General features: G+C 40.0%; 1 protein-coding gene across 1 annotated transcript; it reads left to right on the top strand.

Annotated features, from left to right (window-relative positions):
• The first annotated feature begins 14,611 nt into the window (after positions 1–14,611).
• LOC106752462 (17.5 kDa class I heat shock protein) lies at positions 14,612–15,424 on the top strand. The gene has a single exon (XM_014634143.2). The coding sequence runs from the start codon at positions 14,687–14,689 to the stop codon at positions 15,155–15,157; it is 471 nt and encodes a 156-aa protein (XP_014489629.1). The 5' UTR covers positions 14,612–14,686; the 3' UTR covers positions 15,158–15,424.
• The last annotated feature ends 979 nt before the right edge of the window (positions 15,425–16,403 follow it).

The raw sequence follows: 16,403 nt of genomic DNA, 5'->3' as shown, positions 1-16,403 counted from the left end.
AACCCTACACCCGAACCCTAAACCCTAAACCCTATACCCTAAATCCTAAGTCATAAACACTAAACCATAAACCATATATCCTAAACCCTAAACCCTAAACGCTATAGCCTAGACCATAAACCCTAAACCTTAAGCTCTAAACCCTAACAACAAAACTCTAAACCCTCAACCGTAAACCGTGAACCCCAAATCTTAAACCCTAAACCTTAAATCATAAACCCTAAAACCTATACCCTAGAGGCTAAATCGTAAACCCTATACCCTAAACCATAAACCTTAAACCTTAAGCTTTAAACCCTAAGCCCTCAACCGCAAACCCTAAAGCCTAAAGCCTAAACCCTAAACCTTAAACCCTAAGCCCTAAACCTTAAACTCTAAACCCTAAACCCTAAAGCCCTTAGAGGGCCCACAAGCCCAAGCCCCCCTAGAGGACCCCTCCCCTCCTAGAGCCCCGAGCCCTTGCACTCCTCCCCACACTTATCCCCCTACCTAAACCCTAAACCCTAAACCTTAAACCCTATACCCTAACCCCTAAACCCTAAACCTTAAACCCTATACCCTATACCCTATACCTTAAACCCTAAACTCTAAACCTAAAGACCCTAGGACTCCTAGCCCCCATAGAGCCCCTAGCACGACCCATATCCCTAGCACACCTACCCCACCTAGCCCCCCTAAAGGACACCCTAACGCCCCTGGCAAGGCCCCTATTCCTTGCACACCTTCCCCTACCTAGCCCCCTATACCTAAACCCTAAACCCTAAAACCTTAACCTTCAACCCTAAACGCTATAGCCTACACCATAAACCATAAACCCAAAACCTTAAGCTCTAAACCCAAACAACAAAACTCATAACCCTAAAACCTAAACCCTACACCGTAAACCCTCAACCCCAAATCTTAAATCCTAAACCCTAAACCCTATACCCTAAAGGCTAAACCGTAAACCTTATACCCTAAATCCTAAACCCCAAACCCTAAGCCCTAAACCTTAAACTTAAAACCCTAAACCCTAAAGCCCTTAGAGGACCCACAAGCCCAAGCCCCCCTAGAGGACCCCTCCCCCTAGAGCCCTTAGCCCTTGCACACCTCCCCCCACTTATCCCCCTACCTAAGCCCTATACCCTATACCCTAAACCCTAAACCTTACACCCTATACGTTATACCCTAAACTCTAAACCTAGAGACCCTAGGACTCCTAGCCCCCATAGAACCCCTAGAACGACCCCTAGCCCCAGCACACCTACCCCACCTAGCCCCCTACAGGACACCCTAGAGCCCCTGGCAAGGCCCCTAGTCCTTGCATACCTTTCCCTACCTAGCCTCCTACCTAAACATTAAACCCCTTGCCCTAAACCCTAAATCCTAAATCCTAAACCCTAAACCCTAAATCGTAAACCCTAAATCCTAAAGCCTAAACCCTAAGCCCTAAACCTTAAACTCTAAACCCTAAAACCTCAATCATAAACCATAAACCCTAAATACCCCCTAGACCCTGTAGAACCCTTAGAGAACCCACAAGCCCCCCTAAAGGGCCCTTCTAGAGCCCCTAGAAAAGCCCCAATACCCAATACCCTAAACCCTAAACTCTAAACCTAGAGGCCCTAACACTCCTAGCTCCCATAGAGCCCCTAAGAAGCCCCTTACCCCTACCACACCTACCCCACCTAGCACCCCCAGTGGACCCCCCGTAGAGCCCCTGGCAAGGCCCCTAGCCCTTGCACACCTTCCCCCACCTAGCCCCCTACCTAAACCCTAAACCCTAAATCCTAAACTGTAAACCCTAAACCCTAAACGTTATAGCCTAAACCCTAAACCCTAACCCCTAAACCTTAAGCTCTAAACCCTAAGCCCAAAACCCAAAAACCAAAAACCAAAACCCTAAACCCTAAACCCTAATCCATAAGCCCTAAAGGCTAAACCCTAAACCCTAAATCCTAAATGATAAATAGTTTAAAACATCATTATTTGTTATGTGATTTTGATACTAAAAGCACCTTTTTTTTCACTTAGAAACTTGCTTGGACTCATGTGTTTTCAATAAAATGTGTGAATAAGAGAGTTGAGGTTGATTTTAATGGTTTTCTAACAAATTTCCTTATTTTTAACAGAGATTGAGGTAATACTGGAAGAAGAGCTGAAAAGCCAAGAAGATGGAGCTCAGAAGAGGCTAAAAAGGCACCAAAATGAGGGAAAACGTGAAGCCCAAGCGTCTAGGAGCGCAAACCAAGGGTCTAGAATCGAAGCTCGCCGTCGGGGCGGTGGCCCCCGACGCCCAGGCGATGGGACTTTGTAGCTTGGGCGTCCAAATCTGACACCCGGGCCTTACATGACCCTCCATTCATGCCTGGGCGGCCCCTCTACGACACTTGAGCGTGATTTCACGTGGATCGGGGCCTGTTTTTGCTCTGTTTTGATTGTTTTGGACCGGGCCGCATTCTGGGACGCCTTTAACACTATTTAAAGAACTTTGGGACTCTAGGTTTTGCATCCCTGGAAGATAAGAGGATAGCAATACACTCTTAGCCAATTCTTAGTCTTCCATTCTCTTTCTTTCTTCCATTGTTCATAGAGTTCCCCCATGTCTATGGGGAACTAATTTCTATTTGTTGTTGGAGAATGATGTAACCTTGTAAACTCTCATGTATTTGAATTGATTCTTAATTTCATATGCTTTTTTCATTAACTATTAGAGTAATTCATCTGTTTTTATTCTTGCTTATACAATAACATGATCTATGAGTTGAATGAGTGTCGGGAGATTCCTTTCAATTCAAGTTCTTGTTGAATTACTCCTAAGCGTTATATTGCTCAAGGATGAGGGTATGAGTCTTAGTCGTCTTAACCTCTTGATCTTCACATCTTTTTACCAGGAATGCTAGGAATTGTATGAACCAGTAATTAGGGACAAGCTTATTTACCGAGGGATCGAGTTTAAGTTATTTAGTGAGGGACGTTGGCATTAATGCATAAAGAAGAATTCTTATATACATGAGAGGGAACTTGGTTAAATCTAACCCCAACAACATATCCATTTCATATAAATCAATCTTCGTTCTTCTTTGTGCTCCTTTGTCATTGATCAATTACATTTTTATTTTCTTTATTATTTTTGCACTCCAATCCCATGATCTCTTTTATTTTAAATCTTAATTAATCTTGTTTTCACAAAGCTATTCAGCGCCGAGAATCCTCTAAGATACGATACATGGTCTTACCATTTTATATTACTTGTGGGACTTCGTAAACTTGCCAATTTGCCCCGACACTAAACCCTAAAGCCCTTAGAGGACCCACAAACCCCACTAGAGCACCCCCCAAGAGCCCCTAGCATGGCCCCTAGCCAATGCACACCTCCACCAACCTATCCCCCTACCTAAACCCTAAACCCTAAATTCTATACCCTAAACCCTATCCCTATACCCTAAACCCTAAACCTATAGGCCCTAACACTCCTAGCCATCATAGAGCCCCTACGGCGGCCCCTAGCCCTCCTAGAGGACACCCTAGAGCCCCTAGCAAGGCCTCTAGCCTTTGAAAACCTTCCTCCACCTAGCCCTCTACCTAAACCATAAACCCTAAACCCTAAGCCCTAAATCCTAAACCCTAAACCCTAAACCCTAAGCCCTAAACCTTAAACTCTAAACCCTAAACCCTATAACCTAAATCCTAAACCATAAACCTTAAATACCCCCTAAACCCTCTAGAACCCTTAGAGAACCCACAAGCCCCCCTAAATAGCCCTTCTAGAGCCCCTAGCAAGGCCCCTAGCCCAAATGCACCTACCCCACCTAGAGGACCCCCCTAGAGCCTCTAGCAAGGCCCCTAGCACTTGCACACGTTCCCCCACCTAAACCCTAAACCCTAAACCTTAAACCCTAAACCGTAAACTCTAAACCCCAGACCCTAAACCATAAACACCTCAGAGGGCCCACAAGCCCCCTAGGAGACCACCCTAAAGCCTAAAGCAAGGCCCCTAGCACTTGCACACGTTCCCCCACCTAAACCCTAAACCCTAAACCTTAAACCCTAAACCGTAAACTCTAAACTCTAAACCTAGAGGCCTCAGCCCTCCTAGCCCCTGTAGAGCCCCTACCAAGGCCCCTAGGCCTAGTACAGTTAGCCCTACTAGCCCTCTAGAGGTCCCTAGCCCTAGTAAACCTAAACCCTAAACCATAAACCCTAAGTCCTAAACCCTAAACCCTAAATGTTAAACCCTAAACCTTAAACCCTAATCCATAAAGCCTAAACCCTACACCCTAGACCCTAAACCCTAAACCGTAAACCCTAAACCCTAATCCCTAAACCTTAAACCCTAAACCGTGGGCCATAAACCATAAACCCTAAACCATAAATCATAAACCCTAAATAACCCCTAGCCCCTGTAGATCCCCCCAGCCCTGCTAACTCCCTAGGCCCCTTAGAGGCCCTAACACTCCTGGCCCCCCAGAGAGGCCCCCCAAGCCTCCCTAGAGCCTTTAGAGGACCCACAAGCCTCCCTAGAGCCCTTAGAGGACCCCCCTAGAGCCCCTAGCAAGGCCCCTAGCCGTAACACGCCTACCCCACCTAGCCCCCTAGAGGCCCCTAGCCCTAGTATACCTAAACCTTAAACCTCAAATCCTAAACCCTAGCCGTAACACACCTACCCCACCTATCCCCCTAGAGATCCCTAGCCCTACATACCTAAACCCTAAACAGTAACATGCAACAAGTAATATAAACGGTAAGACCGAGTATCATTTTCTCTAGAGACTCATTGGCCTAGACAGTCATGTGATTTGTTGGTTATTTAAGACTTGAGAAACGAAAATCAGTGTTTATAATGCAAAACATAAAATAAACATGCATGCATGTGTTGATCAATTGACCAAGAAAATACGCAGGTGAATTATATGGATGAATTATGTTGTTGGGGTTTCTGACTTTATCCTATCCACTCTCATGTATTTATGAATTCTACTCCTTCATTAATGTTAATGTCACTTTCTAATTTATCCTAAACCCGATGTCTCGGTGAAGAAAGCCTACTGCTAGTTACTAGTTTAAAATGTCTCGTCTCCCTAGCAATTGATCATGCATTACATTTGCATAGAAGCTTAAAGGCAATCGGTCCTCCTATCCCTATGTATAGGTAATATTGCTCCCAAAGAATTTCCCCATGTCTAGATTTCCCCCTATGTGTCCATATCGACAAAATCAATGATCATGCAATTGAATGAGTTAAACAAAGCATGCATAGAGTGTAGAGGAAAAACCCTAATAATTAATGAAGTAAAGCATATATATCAATAATCATTTCAATACATGAGAGTTTCAAAGGATTACATCGTTTCCCCAATAACAATGGAGGTTTAGTTCACCATAAACAAGGTGAAACTAGATGAAAACAATGAAAAGAATGAAAGATAAAACCCTAGAATTTGTAGATTGGAGCTGTCGCATCCAAAATTCGCCTCCAAGGAGTGAAGAGAGTGTTTATGCGCCTCTTTATGTCAAAAGATACCCTCTCTAGGTCATGCAAATCAATATATAGTTCATTAAAATTAGCAGAAACTGGCCCGGGCCCAAGAGACTAGCGCTCAGAGCTAGATCATTGCTCAACGGTACTCAGAAATATCACTCAGTGTTGACGCCCAAGCATTTGGCAGTGAACTCATTGAAGAGGCTGACACTCAGCAGTGAAAGTGCCGCTCAACGGCGGTTGCGACACTTGATTTTCCCCTCAGCGTTGGCACTTAGGCGTTGACCAAAGAACTCCTTCTTCTCTTGAGTCCAACTCCTTACTACTTTAGCTTCTTTCATCCAATTCATGTTAATTCCTGCTAAAACAAGCAAAACCAAGCATAAAAGGAAAACCACCTTTGACTCTCTTATTCTCTAACTTAAGCAAAATGAATGATTTCAAGCTAATTTCTAAGTCATAAAGGGTGTGTTTAATGTCAAAATTAAGTATAAAAATATAACGGTTTTCAACAGTTATCATATTTCATAGGAGAATAATTTCAAACCACCAAATCCATCACAGACCCAATGTTCAGATGTATAGGTACCAACACATGATTTAAATCATACAAAAAAAGAGGATAAACTTGAGTGGCAATTACAAGTCTGAACTCAGAAAGAACAAGATGCAAAGACGTTAAAGTTGAAGTAGAGAATAACAATACCTTCGTTAGCCTTCTCAACGCGTGAGTATGTCTCAACTGATTCTCTGCTTGTTCTAGCTTTTCAGCTGCAACAGGAATGTTCCAACTTAGACACTCATACTTTCAAAACAAAGTTAAGCAATATTTACCCGGCATTACAAAAGCCCTAAACACAAAGTAACCTAAACCCCCAAACAAGCTAAACACAAAAATTGATCTCATCCCCAAACCCAAAACCCTAATGAAAAGAAGTAATTGAAAGAGATTTAGAAATACTGTGCAATGTGGGTCCTGGTGGAGAAATTTTTTTGAATATCTTCGTTGGAGCTGCACGGTCCATGCATGAGGCTGCAAAGAGGAACGGGGGATGTATTATGAGGAAAAGAAGCACAACTAAAATCATAAAACCTAATTTAAACTAAGTATAAAAAGGTAATTTCAACTTTTGGACGGGTAGCGGGTACCCGCGGGTACGAATAATGTAATACCCGAACCTGACCCGATAACGAGTGGGTATTAAAAAACCCGCTACCCGCAGGGTGTAGGTACCCGCGGGTACCAACTATCCACAACGGGTTTAATCCACGAAAACCCGCGGGCGCAGGTTTTTTTGCCATCCCTAGTTGCCATGATTTTACTGCATCCATGAAACCAAAATATGTCACCCACAGACATTCTCCTTTTAATCCCAAACATTTAAACCTTATTCTTTTTTTATCAATTTTAACAAGTTTCAAATTTTTCCCATTCTCTACTGCATAACTTTTGATGGCATCCAAGATGTCTTGTTTATGCACAAAATATGTTCCCACTTCCCAGTTGAAATCAAGCATTATTTTTGGCATACTAAATGTCGAAAAATTCCCATACCCATCTTCATATTCACTTTCTTCATCACTTATGTCAGGAGATGTTAAGTCCTCAAATTGTCATTCATCAATGAACAAACTAGAATCACTAATCTCATCTTCTTCCATATCCGATTTAGACCCAAGTAAAACAAGTTCAACCCCAACCTCCATATTACCAAAACTTTCACTGAATTCACACTGCACATTTATGTTTACTAACCCATCCTCACTATTCATCTCACCATCTTCACCATCGTGTGATGTATATTAACGGATTGGCAAGCGTACCAAATCGTTCAAGTAATAATAAAATGGTAAGTCCAAGTATCGTTTCCCAAGAGACTCGAAAGGCCTTATCGTTCGTGTGAATTAAGATCGTAAAACTTGAAAATAAAAATTAATTAATTGGGTATGAGAACAAAATATAAACATGCAAAAGAGATTGATTCAATTGACGAGAAGAAAACGATGGATGAATGGAGTTGTTGGGGGTTTACAATTTCATCTTATCTGCTCTCTCTTATTTACTCCTCTTGATTTATTTGCTTGATTAACTAATTGTTATGCAACTTTCTTGGCCTACCCTTAACCCGATCCCTCGGCGAAAAGAGCCTGTTACTAATTACTGGCTTGCTATCCCTAGCTTCCCCTAGCAATTAATAATGCATTATAGAGCAGAAGTGAAAAACAATTGATCGTCCTACCCCTATCCCTAGGTGGTATTGCTTAATCAAGGAATCACTCACCAGTTCATGACATTACTGTACGTCCCCGTATCAATAAAGACAGACAACAATTATTGAATGAGTTAAACGATAAAAGCATTAAGCATAAATGAGAATGCAACAATTAATAATCAAAGCATATGGAAATCATATAAATAAACAAGAGTTTCAATAAAAGAGAGTATCAAAAGATTACATTGTTTCCCCCAACAACAATAGGGTTTAGTTCACCATTGTCATGGTGAATCTAGATGAAAAAAGGATGAAGAATGGAAAAGAAAACCCTAGATAAGAAGAAATGGAGCCTAAGCATCCAAGAGATCCTCTCCAGAGAGTGAAATTAGGTCTGGCCGCCCCCTCCTCTCAAAAGAATCCGATTGAAATCGCAACAGGGCTATTTATAGCTGAGGAGTGTCACAGAAAACAGGCCCAAGCCCAGCAGACAATCGTTCGGCGTCACACTTGTTCCGCCCAGCGGTTTCCCTCAAGCCGCGCTACCGCCCGGCGGTAGGGGTCTACCGCCCGGCGGTTTGCCTCTAATCGCAAATCCACCTGGCTGCACTGCCTGGTGCCAACTCCGCGCACTGGACCGCACAGCGGTGTAATTTGTCGCCGGGCGGTACGTCAACTCTTCATTTCTTCATTTTTCCTCCATTTTCTTGAGTCTAAGACCTTCATCTTCAACTCCATTCTTCACTTTCTCAAAAATGCTACAAAACAATGCAAAACAAGCATAATATTGCTAAAAATAGCTTTTGACTCTCTACAGACTCATTTATTGAGTTTTGCTTGATTTTAAGCTCATTCTAAGCAGCAGAGGGAGTATTTTGGTCTAAAATGACATATGAAAATAACTGTTTTTCAACCTTCATCAATGTACTCCAATCATGGACTTCTACTTCTATATCCTCTAAGTCTTCTAAATCTATTGTGTAAGCCTCACCATCATGTGCTTCTGTCCTCTTAGTCTCAGCATGACATTCCTCAACCTCTATCCTTTTACCCTCAACTTCATCTTCATCTACTTCTGTCCTCTTAGCCTCACCATCACCTTCCACGACCTCTATCCTTTCACCCTTAACTTTATTTGCTTCTGTCATCTCACTTGACCAACAACAACTTCTATCCTCTCATCATCAGCACGTACCCCCTCACCACCCTCATTCACCTTAGGTGCAACTTCGTCACCTCCTTCATCAACATTGTATTCAATCATGTGAATCACATCAGGTTGAGACATAGTGTGCACAACATATAAATGAACTTGCCCATTTAACAGAGCTAAAGTGACCATATGCATGGCACATACGTCATCACACAAGGCTTCTAGCCTATCATCTAATACAGGACCACATCCAACAAAAAACCACGAGTCCTTAAATTCATCGTACCCAAGATTTTTTACTACACTCACTATAACAAAATAACTCCATAAGTCAAGATCAAAATACATTGTATCATTTTCCCCTTCATACTTCAGGCAGCCGTCATTGACGAACTTTCCCCCATGGTGAATAACAACCTCTATATCGCCCATCACACAACACAATCAAGAATATTCTACATCTACAAATAACCCTAAAACGACAAAGAAAACACCGCTTATTAAAGTGATAATGAGAGAACAAACAAACTGTAACTATGGGAGACATGGCGGACCACAAGCGCAGTATGCAAACACCACATTTTTAGACAACCCCAACCCCACATTCAAAAAAGCATCCCCAGATAACAACAAAAAGCACCGAATATTAAATTCATATCTATCTATAGTAGAGATACTAACCTTCGACCAAATTCCACTCGAACAACTTCACGCACACGTAGAACGACTTTGTGATTCATGTCAAAACTCCAATCACGAAGCTCGAAAGCCCTAATGAATTCTATATCATCTCCACTAAGGACTTCGCGCAAGCTTGTGATGCACTCTCTTCTCGGATTTTTAATCCAAAATTCTATTTCATTGAACCCTAAATCCCATTTCAGAATTCCTTAATATTATATTATTACATTTTACCAAATTCCACACATAAAAGCCTAAACCATGCCACGTTTTAAAAAATTGACACATCAACCTCCTACCTGTGCAAAAACTTAACCTCGTTAAGTAAATTTAACGGTAGGAGTTCAATTGATTCAAATTAGCAGTTTTAAGGACTCAATTGGGGATTCTAATAAAAAGGGATCAAAATAGGAAAAAACCCACAAAAATAAGAACAACTAAAGGGTTTAAATCAACTTTTTCTTCATCTACATCTTCGCCCAAATCTCCGCCCAAATAAAATTTCACCCTCTAAATCAGATGTTGCCTCCTCCTTCCCCAAAATGAATTCTACAAACATAACAGCAAACCAAAACCTTTTCACCTGTGGCCACGCCTTCCTCGCTCAAATGAAATCGTTGTCGTTGTGAACGCCCATTTTATCTCTTCTTCAATCCAAGCTTCTTTGTCTTCATGGATCTCACCCCTTCCAACATTACATATTGCCTTCGCTACTGACGTCATGCGACCAATGAACATCCATTAGGTGGTTTCTTTCTTCTACGAACATCCATCATGTTGCTGCTATGGTCTTCTCTGTTTGAAATTCGACATTTGAAGCTTGGCATCTGAAACCTGACGTTTGAAGCTCGATGTTTTGAAGCTCGACAATTTTTTTTTTACAACAAATTAATTTTTAATAAATATTACCTATTTTTACCACTATATTATAGCCAGTTCGAAATATGTAAAAAAAATTATTAATGACAAATTTTTAACATTTTTTACAAATTTCTAACCCCTTAATGGTTTTGTCAAACATTTTCATTTTGCTAAGCATTTCATAATTCTTTCTTATGTTTTCTCATATATACCTTAGGTTGTATATCAAGTTGTATTTTTTTCTCAGTTTACATTATCAATAAGAGTTTTTCTTTCTTTATTTACATGTGTAAGAAACTTTTAAAAGAATTTTAACCTATCATATTTTGTTTTTGTATGGTTTTCAATTGGTAATTATGGTGTACTATGTTAAGGCCTGAAAATTATTTTAAAGCCATTGAGCCTTAATATTTGGGGCAGCCAGGCCCATCAGATTAATGACAACCTGGCCTTAGGGGAGACTCCTCAAAAGTCTGAATTCATTTGCTAAGTTTTCCCTTCTCTCTCAAACTTTTGTGCCCTAAATCCTCTACCTTCTCTCTACATTTCCAAAACCTTGAACCATTAAAATTTTGATTTGATGCTGCCAAATCATTCCTGGCATAGATAGCTTCTATTCAATCCGAACATTTCTCCATTCCGACTAGTAAGTCATTTTTCCCCTTTCTCTTCACTGTTCTTAAGCTAGGGCATGCCACTTTACTCTTTTCATGTGCCTCGTATGTTTTTCCTTTTGTTTCTCTGTACCTTCTAGCTCTAAGAGTTGTACGCTACACCAAATTGGTGACTTGTATGGTTGGGTAGAGCTCCTATTGCTGTGAGAGGTACTGTCGAGGTCTTTAGTTAGATGTACTATGAGAACCCAGGTAAAGGGAGCTAATTATTCTATGTGATTTTATTTTATAAAATATATACCTGTTGTGATTTGAGCTGATGAAATATTTGAACTATAATTGATTGTTTGGTGTATCTGGGTTGTATGAAATGAAATGTATGAATAGTGATTTGGTGGTATGTTGATCATACTCTGTTTGAATAAGTTTGAAGCTGGAATCTGGTGTGTTGAGAGTGTCTTAACTTGTAATCCTGCAGTGTTTTGGTCTTGATATTACAATTATTGTTATGTGTGGTGTTCTAAGTAGCTTGGGGGAAAGTGAGGTGTTGAAACTGGACAGTTGAGGTCTAGAGTCTAATAGGATAGTTTGAGTAATTTAGATAAATAACTGGTGTGTTGAGAGCATGTTTGTTGGTAGGATAGAGGGGTCTTAAAAACCTAAGTTGGCACATCCCTGATCATAGAGTAGCCCTGGCCTGGTCCAATCAGTTGTGACTAGTCATATGTGCTAGCGCCGAAGGTGAGTCTGATGCGTTCAGACATATGAACCCTCTCCGGTGACTAATTGGGTGGTGAGGTGAGGTTGGGAGCAAGCATTATGTAGTATTAAGCAATTTAGAAGGTATTCTAACAATTAGGGAAGCATTTTGAGTGGTTTGAAGGAAAGTGAGTAGGAGATTTTGTGCAATTGGGGTATTGGGTGCATTTGGTCTGTTTGGGCAGTTTAAATAAGTAAATTAAAACTTGTTAAGCATGTAAGACTGAACTAAAACTCATTAGAATTGGTAGAATTGAATTGGAGCCCCTTAGTTATGAGACTGAGTGTTTTATTGTTGATCTCAAGCCTAAACAATTTTAGAATCATTGCATAATTGTTAAAATCCATCTAGACAAGTTTAAATAAGTGCTTATCACGAATTTGGGGTGTTGGAAGTCAGGTTGGGAGGTTGAAATTGGTATGAGGGGCATGAGTTGCATGATTCTGCAAAATGGGCGTTCTGCAGATCATGCAGACTCGCTATGTGGATTGTCTCGCATAGCGAGTCGCTCCTGGGAGGAGCTCTCTGCCAGGCTCTCTCGTTGTGCAGCCCAGGTGCGTTGTGCGAGAGACCTAGGGTCTGTCACTTATTCAGATTAAATCGCAAAGCGGGTTGGGTGAGTTGCGCTACTGGTACTGGCTTGGTGTCTCTATCCAGTTAATTCGCAAGGCGAAATCTTGAGCGCTATGCGAAACAACTTAGTTTTGCTATGCGACACCCTGGTGCGCTATGCGAATCAGCATTGATTCGTTGTGCGGGTTGTGTGTGCCTTGCAAAAAGCGTAGTATTTGTTTCATGTTCTCTTGAGTTTGCTCTGTGTTGAATATTGGCTATTTTGCTTGGGTTGTGAAGCATGTTCTAACATATATATGACTATTCTTTAAAGCTCAAATGTGTGGTCTGGTTATGGTTCAAAGGTATATGACGTTGGAAAGAATGAGACATGATTTCAAGGTTGTTGATGGTGGTAAATATAAAATCTCTCGGTGAGATTCTTAGTGTTTTAGAATGAAAGTAGGAGGGGTCTTCCTAACGCTCCAATGGTCATTCTTCTCATGTAGAGAGGATTGAACCATGTGATAAGGAGTAGCAGGAGGTCTTAGTCTTGGAGGCTTCCATCATGCTCCAGGGCGCGGAACAGACTAACCTCATGAGTGTGGTAGGGCGGGGGAGCCCAAGTACCACAAGCCACCACGGGTGCATGACCCACCATAGCTCGACTGTCATTCTAAGGTCCGGACGAGTCAAGTCTAGTATTTAACATGATATGATTGATGCTTTATCTTATTTGTTTTAAATTACTCTCTTGTATGTACATGCTCTTAATTGTATGTTTTTTTGTATAATTAGCTCACCCTTGCATTTGTTTGTGTTTGTGCCATGTTGTATGTGTTTTATTTTGCGATGATCATCCACTTGGATGGGAGCAGATGGCGAGGCGGTTACTTTAGAGACAGCCTTGGAAGGAAACAGAGATACTGCAACTTAGTTCTCTAGGCCTTATTCTATTGATTTCAAGTTATTCTGAAGAACTTTATCATGTTTTTAAAGTTTTAAATTCCTAGTGTTTTTTTACAGGAGGTTTATGATACTCCAATTCTAGATTCTTCTATTGTTTAAGTATGACTGACTATAATCCTAATTATTCTTTGCTTTCAATTATTATGCATGATAACGTCTTGATTATGTATATCTCTTCTATATAATTAGGATGCCACATATTATTTATATATATATATATATATATATATATATATATATATATATATATATTACTTTTTTTTATTGTTTCAATTTTTTTTTTATTATTCTCAATTATTTTACACTTTAGATAAAGATATTTTATATTAAAATTTTAAACTGTAAAAAATATTTTATAGTTATTATATTAGGCATTTTCTTATTAGTTTATTTTGTATACATTAATAGTATGAATCGTTCAATTACGAATATTATTAATTCGATTTTTCTAACAATTTTTAAAAGGCTAATTTATCAACCATGTTATTTTGTATTGCATGGAAGGATAAAATATATTTATATATCGATAAAAAAATATATTAACTTTTTAAGAATATAAGAAATAAAAGAAAAACATATTTTTCGGAAAATTAAATTTGTGTACATATGTTACATTAAAGGGGGAACTGGCCCTTGAAATATATCTTTTTTGTTAATACGAATTGAGTAAATTGGTTTAGTATAATTTAAATGAATTAAATGTGTAAATGGAACAGGGCAGAATCGTTGATTTATCATTGGCGATCACGTCATTTCACATGTATCTGCTTTTCAATTATTCTGATTGAACGGTTTGAATTTTAGAAGTATTGTTTGATGTGATAATTAACAGACGTGATTAATTTTGGATACTTTAATCTCTTTTAATACGTGAGTTTAGTCTTAATTTATTTTTAAAAAATATTATATTTTGGGTAATATTTAAAAGATTGGTTAATTTAATTGTTAATTGTAAAATTTGTAGATAAAATATTTTAAAATTAATCATCTTTCTATTTTCATCTTTAAGTGGTTGATCTTTTAAAAACCAATAATTATGCATACTCATGACTATGTATGATTTTACAATCTTGATTTTAGCTTTTTAATTTATAATATGTAATTTTAAATAAAAATATTACTTACTTAATGATACTGTCCGAAAAATATATGCAAATGCAAATGCAGGTAATCGATGATGTGAATACAGCCGTACACGTGGCAGTAGTTTGTTAAAAATATAGTTTGTTTGTTCCCGAAACATCCTCATGGTTCTTTCTACGTCCACGCTGGCATCTTCTTCATTCATTGATCTTCTTCAAAACCCGCGAACACTCTCCAAACTCCATATAAATACGCTTCTTCTTCTCCACTTTCTCATCAGTCAACAAAATCACATCAACAATAACCTCAGTCTATCCATCAACAACTCTCGGCAAAACGATGTCGCTCATTCCAAGTTTCTTCGGCACAGGGCGAACGACCAACGTCTTCGACCCCTTCTCCCTTGACGTGTGGAACCCATTCGAAACCGCACTCTCCTTTCCGCGCTCCGAGGTCTCGAGCGAGACGGCGGCGATCGCCAACACGCGCATCGACTGGAAGGAGACCCCGGAGGCGCACGTGTTCAAAGCGGATCTCCCGGGGCTGAAGAAGGAAGAGGTGAAGGTGGAGATCGAGGAGGGAAGGGTGCTTCAGATCAGCGGACAGAGGACGAAGGAGAAAGAGGACAAGAACGACAAGTGGCACCGCGTGGAACGTAGTAGCGGCAGCTTCCTCCGCCGCTTCCGCCTGCCGGAGAACGCCAAAGTCAATGAGGTTAAGGCTGCTATGGAGAACGGAGTGCTCACTGTCACTGTTCCCAAGGAGGAAGTGAAGAAGCCCGATGTGAAACCCGTTCAGATTACTGGCTAGGCTCCCGAATGTTACCTATCTGCTCGGAATCAAACGATGATGTTGTGTCTTTAGTTTATGTCTTTTTTTTCTCTCTTTATCTGTCTCAGTCTGACAGATGAATAAAATGTATGTGCTTGAATTGAGTTTAAGGAGTGTCAGATACTACTGAAATGATATAGCAGTGTTTGTGTTCCCTACTCTAGCTTCAGAAACACTGCTACAAAATGAGAAATAGACAGTGCTTAATGCTTTTATAAATAAACGATATCTATTGTGATATGAATAGATACCGCTTTAAGAAAAAACGCTATCTATTATTAATTTTTAATAATTTATTAATTTATAATTTGAAATAGAACTTATACACCATACTTTTTTAGATAAACGCTTTCTATATAGTAACTAGATAGTGCCTATTTTTATTTTAAAAGTAAATAAAGATATTCTGTCATGTGCATTTTAGTTTCGTTGTAGTTTCGCGTTTTTCATTTATTTCAGCTTCGTTCCAAATTTCTTTTTGTTTGAATCTCCTCCATCGGCGTTCTACATTGGTTTCTGGCATTCTGCATTGCTTCTCTGGTGTTCTCCATTGTGTTTCTAGCGTTCATCGTGGTACGTTTCTTCTCTTTTTTTCGTTTTTCAGTCCAACATCCTTTCTTTTCTGCTCTTGTTGTTTTTAAGCCCAAAGTTTGGTTTTTTCATAGGACATTTCTGCTTTGCCTCATGTGAGCACAAGAGAGTGCGAAGGATTTCCTTCTTACGACGAGGAGGAAGGATGTGAGGTCGGTGAAAATCAACTGGAGTAGGGATATGGTTAAGTTCAAGGTTCAATGCTCCAAGTATTTGTACACGTCGTCAGAATTTGCGTCTTCCTCGTAGTAACGGAACAAAACCGCACTTGCCATCAATTGAGACCGTCGTTGGCTGCTCTTCATCGTTCCGCTTGAGGTCGAACTCGCCGCCAAGTCGCCATAGTTTCTTCTTGTTGTCACCTTCCATCGTGTTTGTCACCAGAGCTCGCGCCCTAGCCTCTCGTTGCTGGCATAGTAGAGATTCAATCCCTTACCCTTCATCTTGGTTTAAATTTAGGGTTTTGATTTTTTCATTATGGTTTCAATGATTTAGGGATTTCCATTGAGCATGGGTTTGAATTTTGTTATATTATGTTCATCAATGGAGCTGGTTTAGAATTAATTTTTCAGGTGGAGTTTGTTTTAGGTCATGAGAAGCCAATTTGAGTTAATGAGATTGCTGATTAGTTCAG

The sequence above is a fragment of the Vigna radiata genome, unplaced genomic scaffold, assembly GCF_000741045.1.
Source record: "Vigna radiata var. radiata cultivar VC1973A unplaced genomic scaffold, Vradiata_ver6 scaffold_158, whole genome shotgun sequence".
In the NCBI taxonomy this organism is placed as follows: Eukaryota; Viridiplantae; Streptophyta; class Magnoliopsida; order Fabales; family Fabaceae; genus Vigna; species Vigna radiata.
Note: the sequence above shows the minus strand (reverse complement) of the source record. Positions and strands in the feature narration are given on the sequence as shown.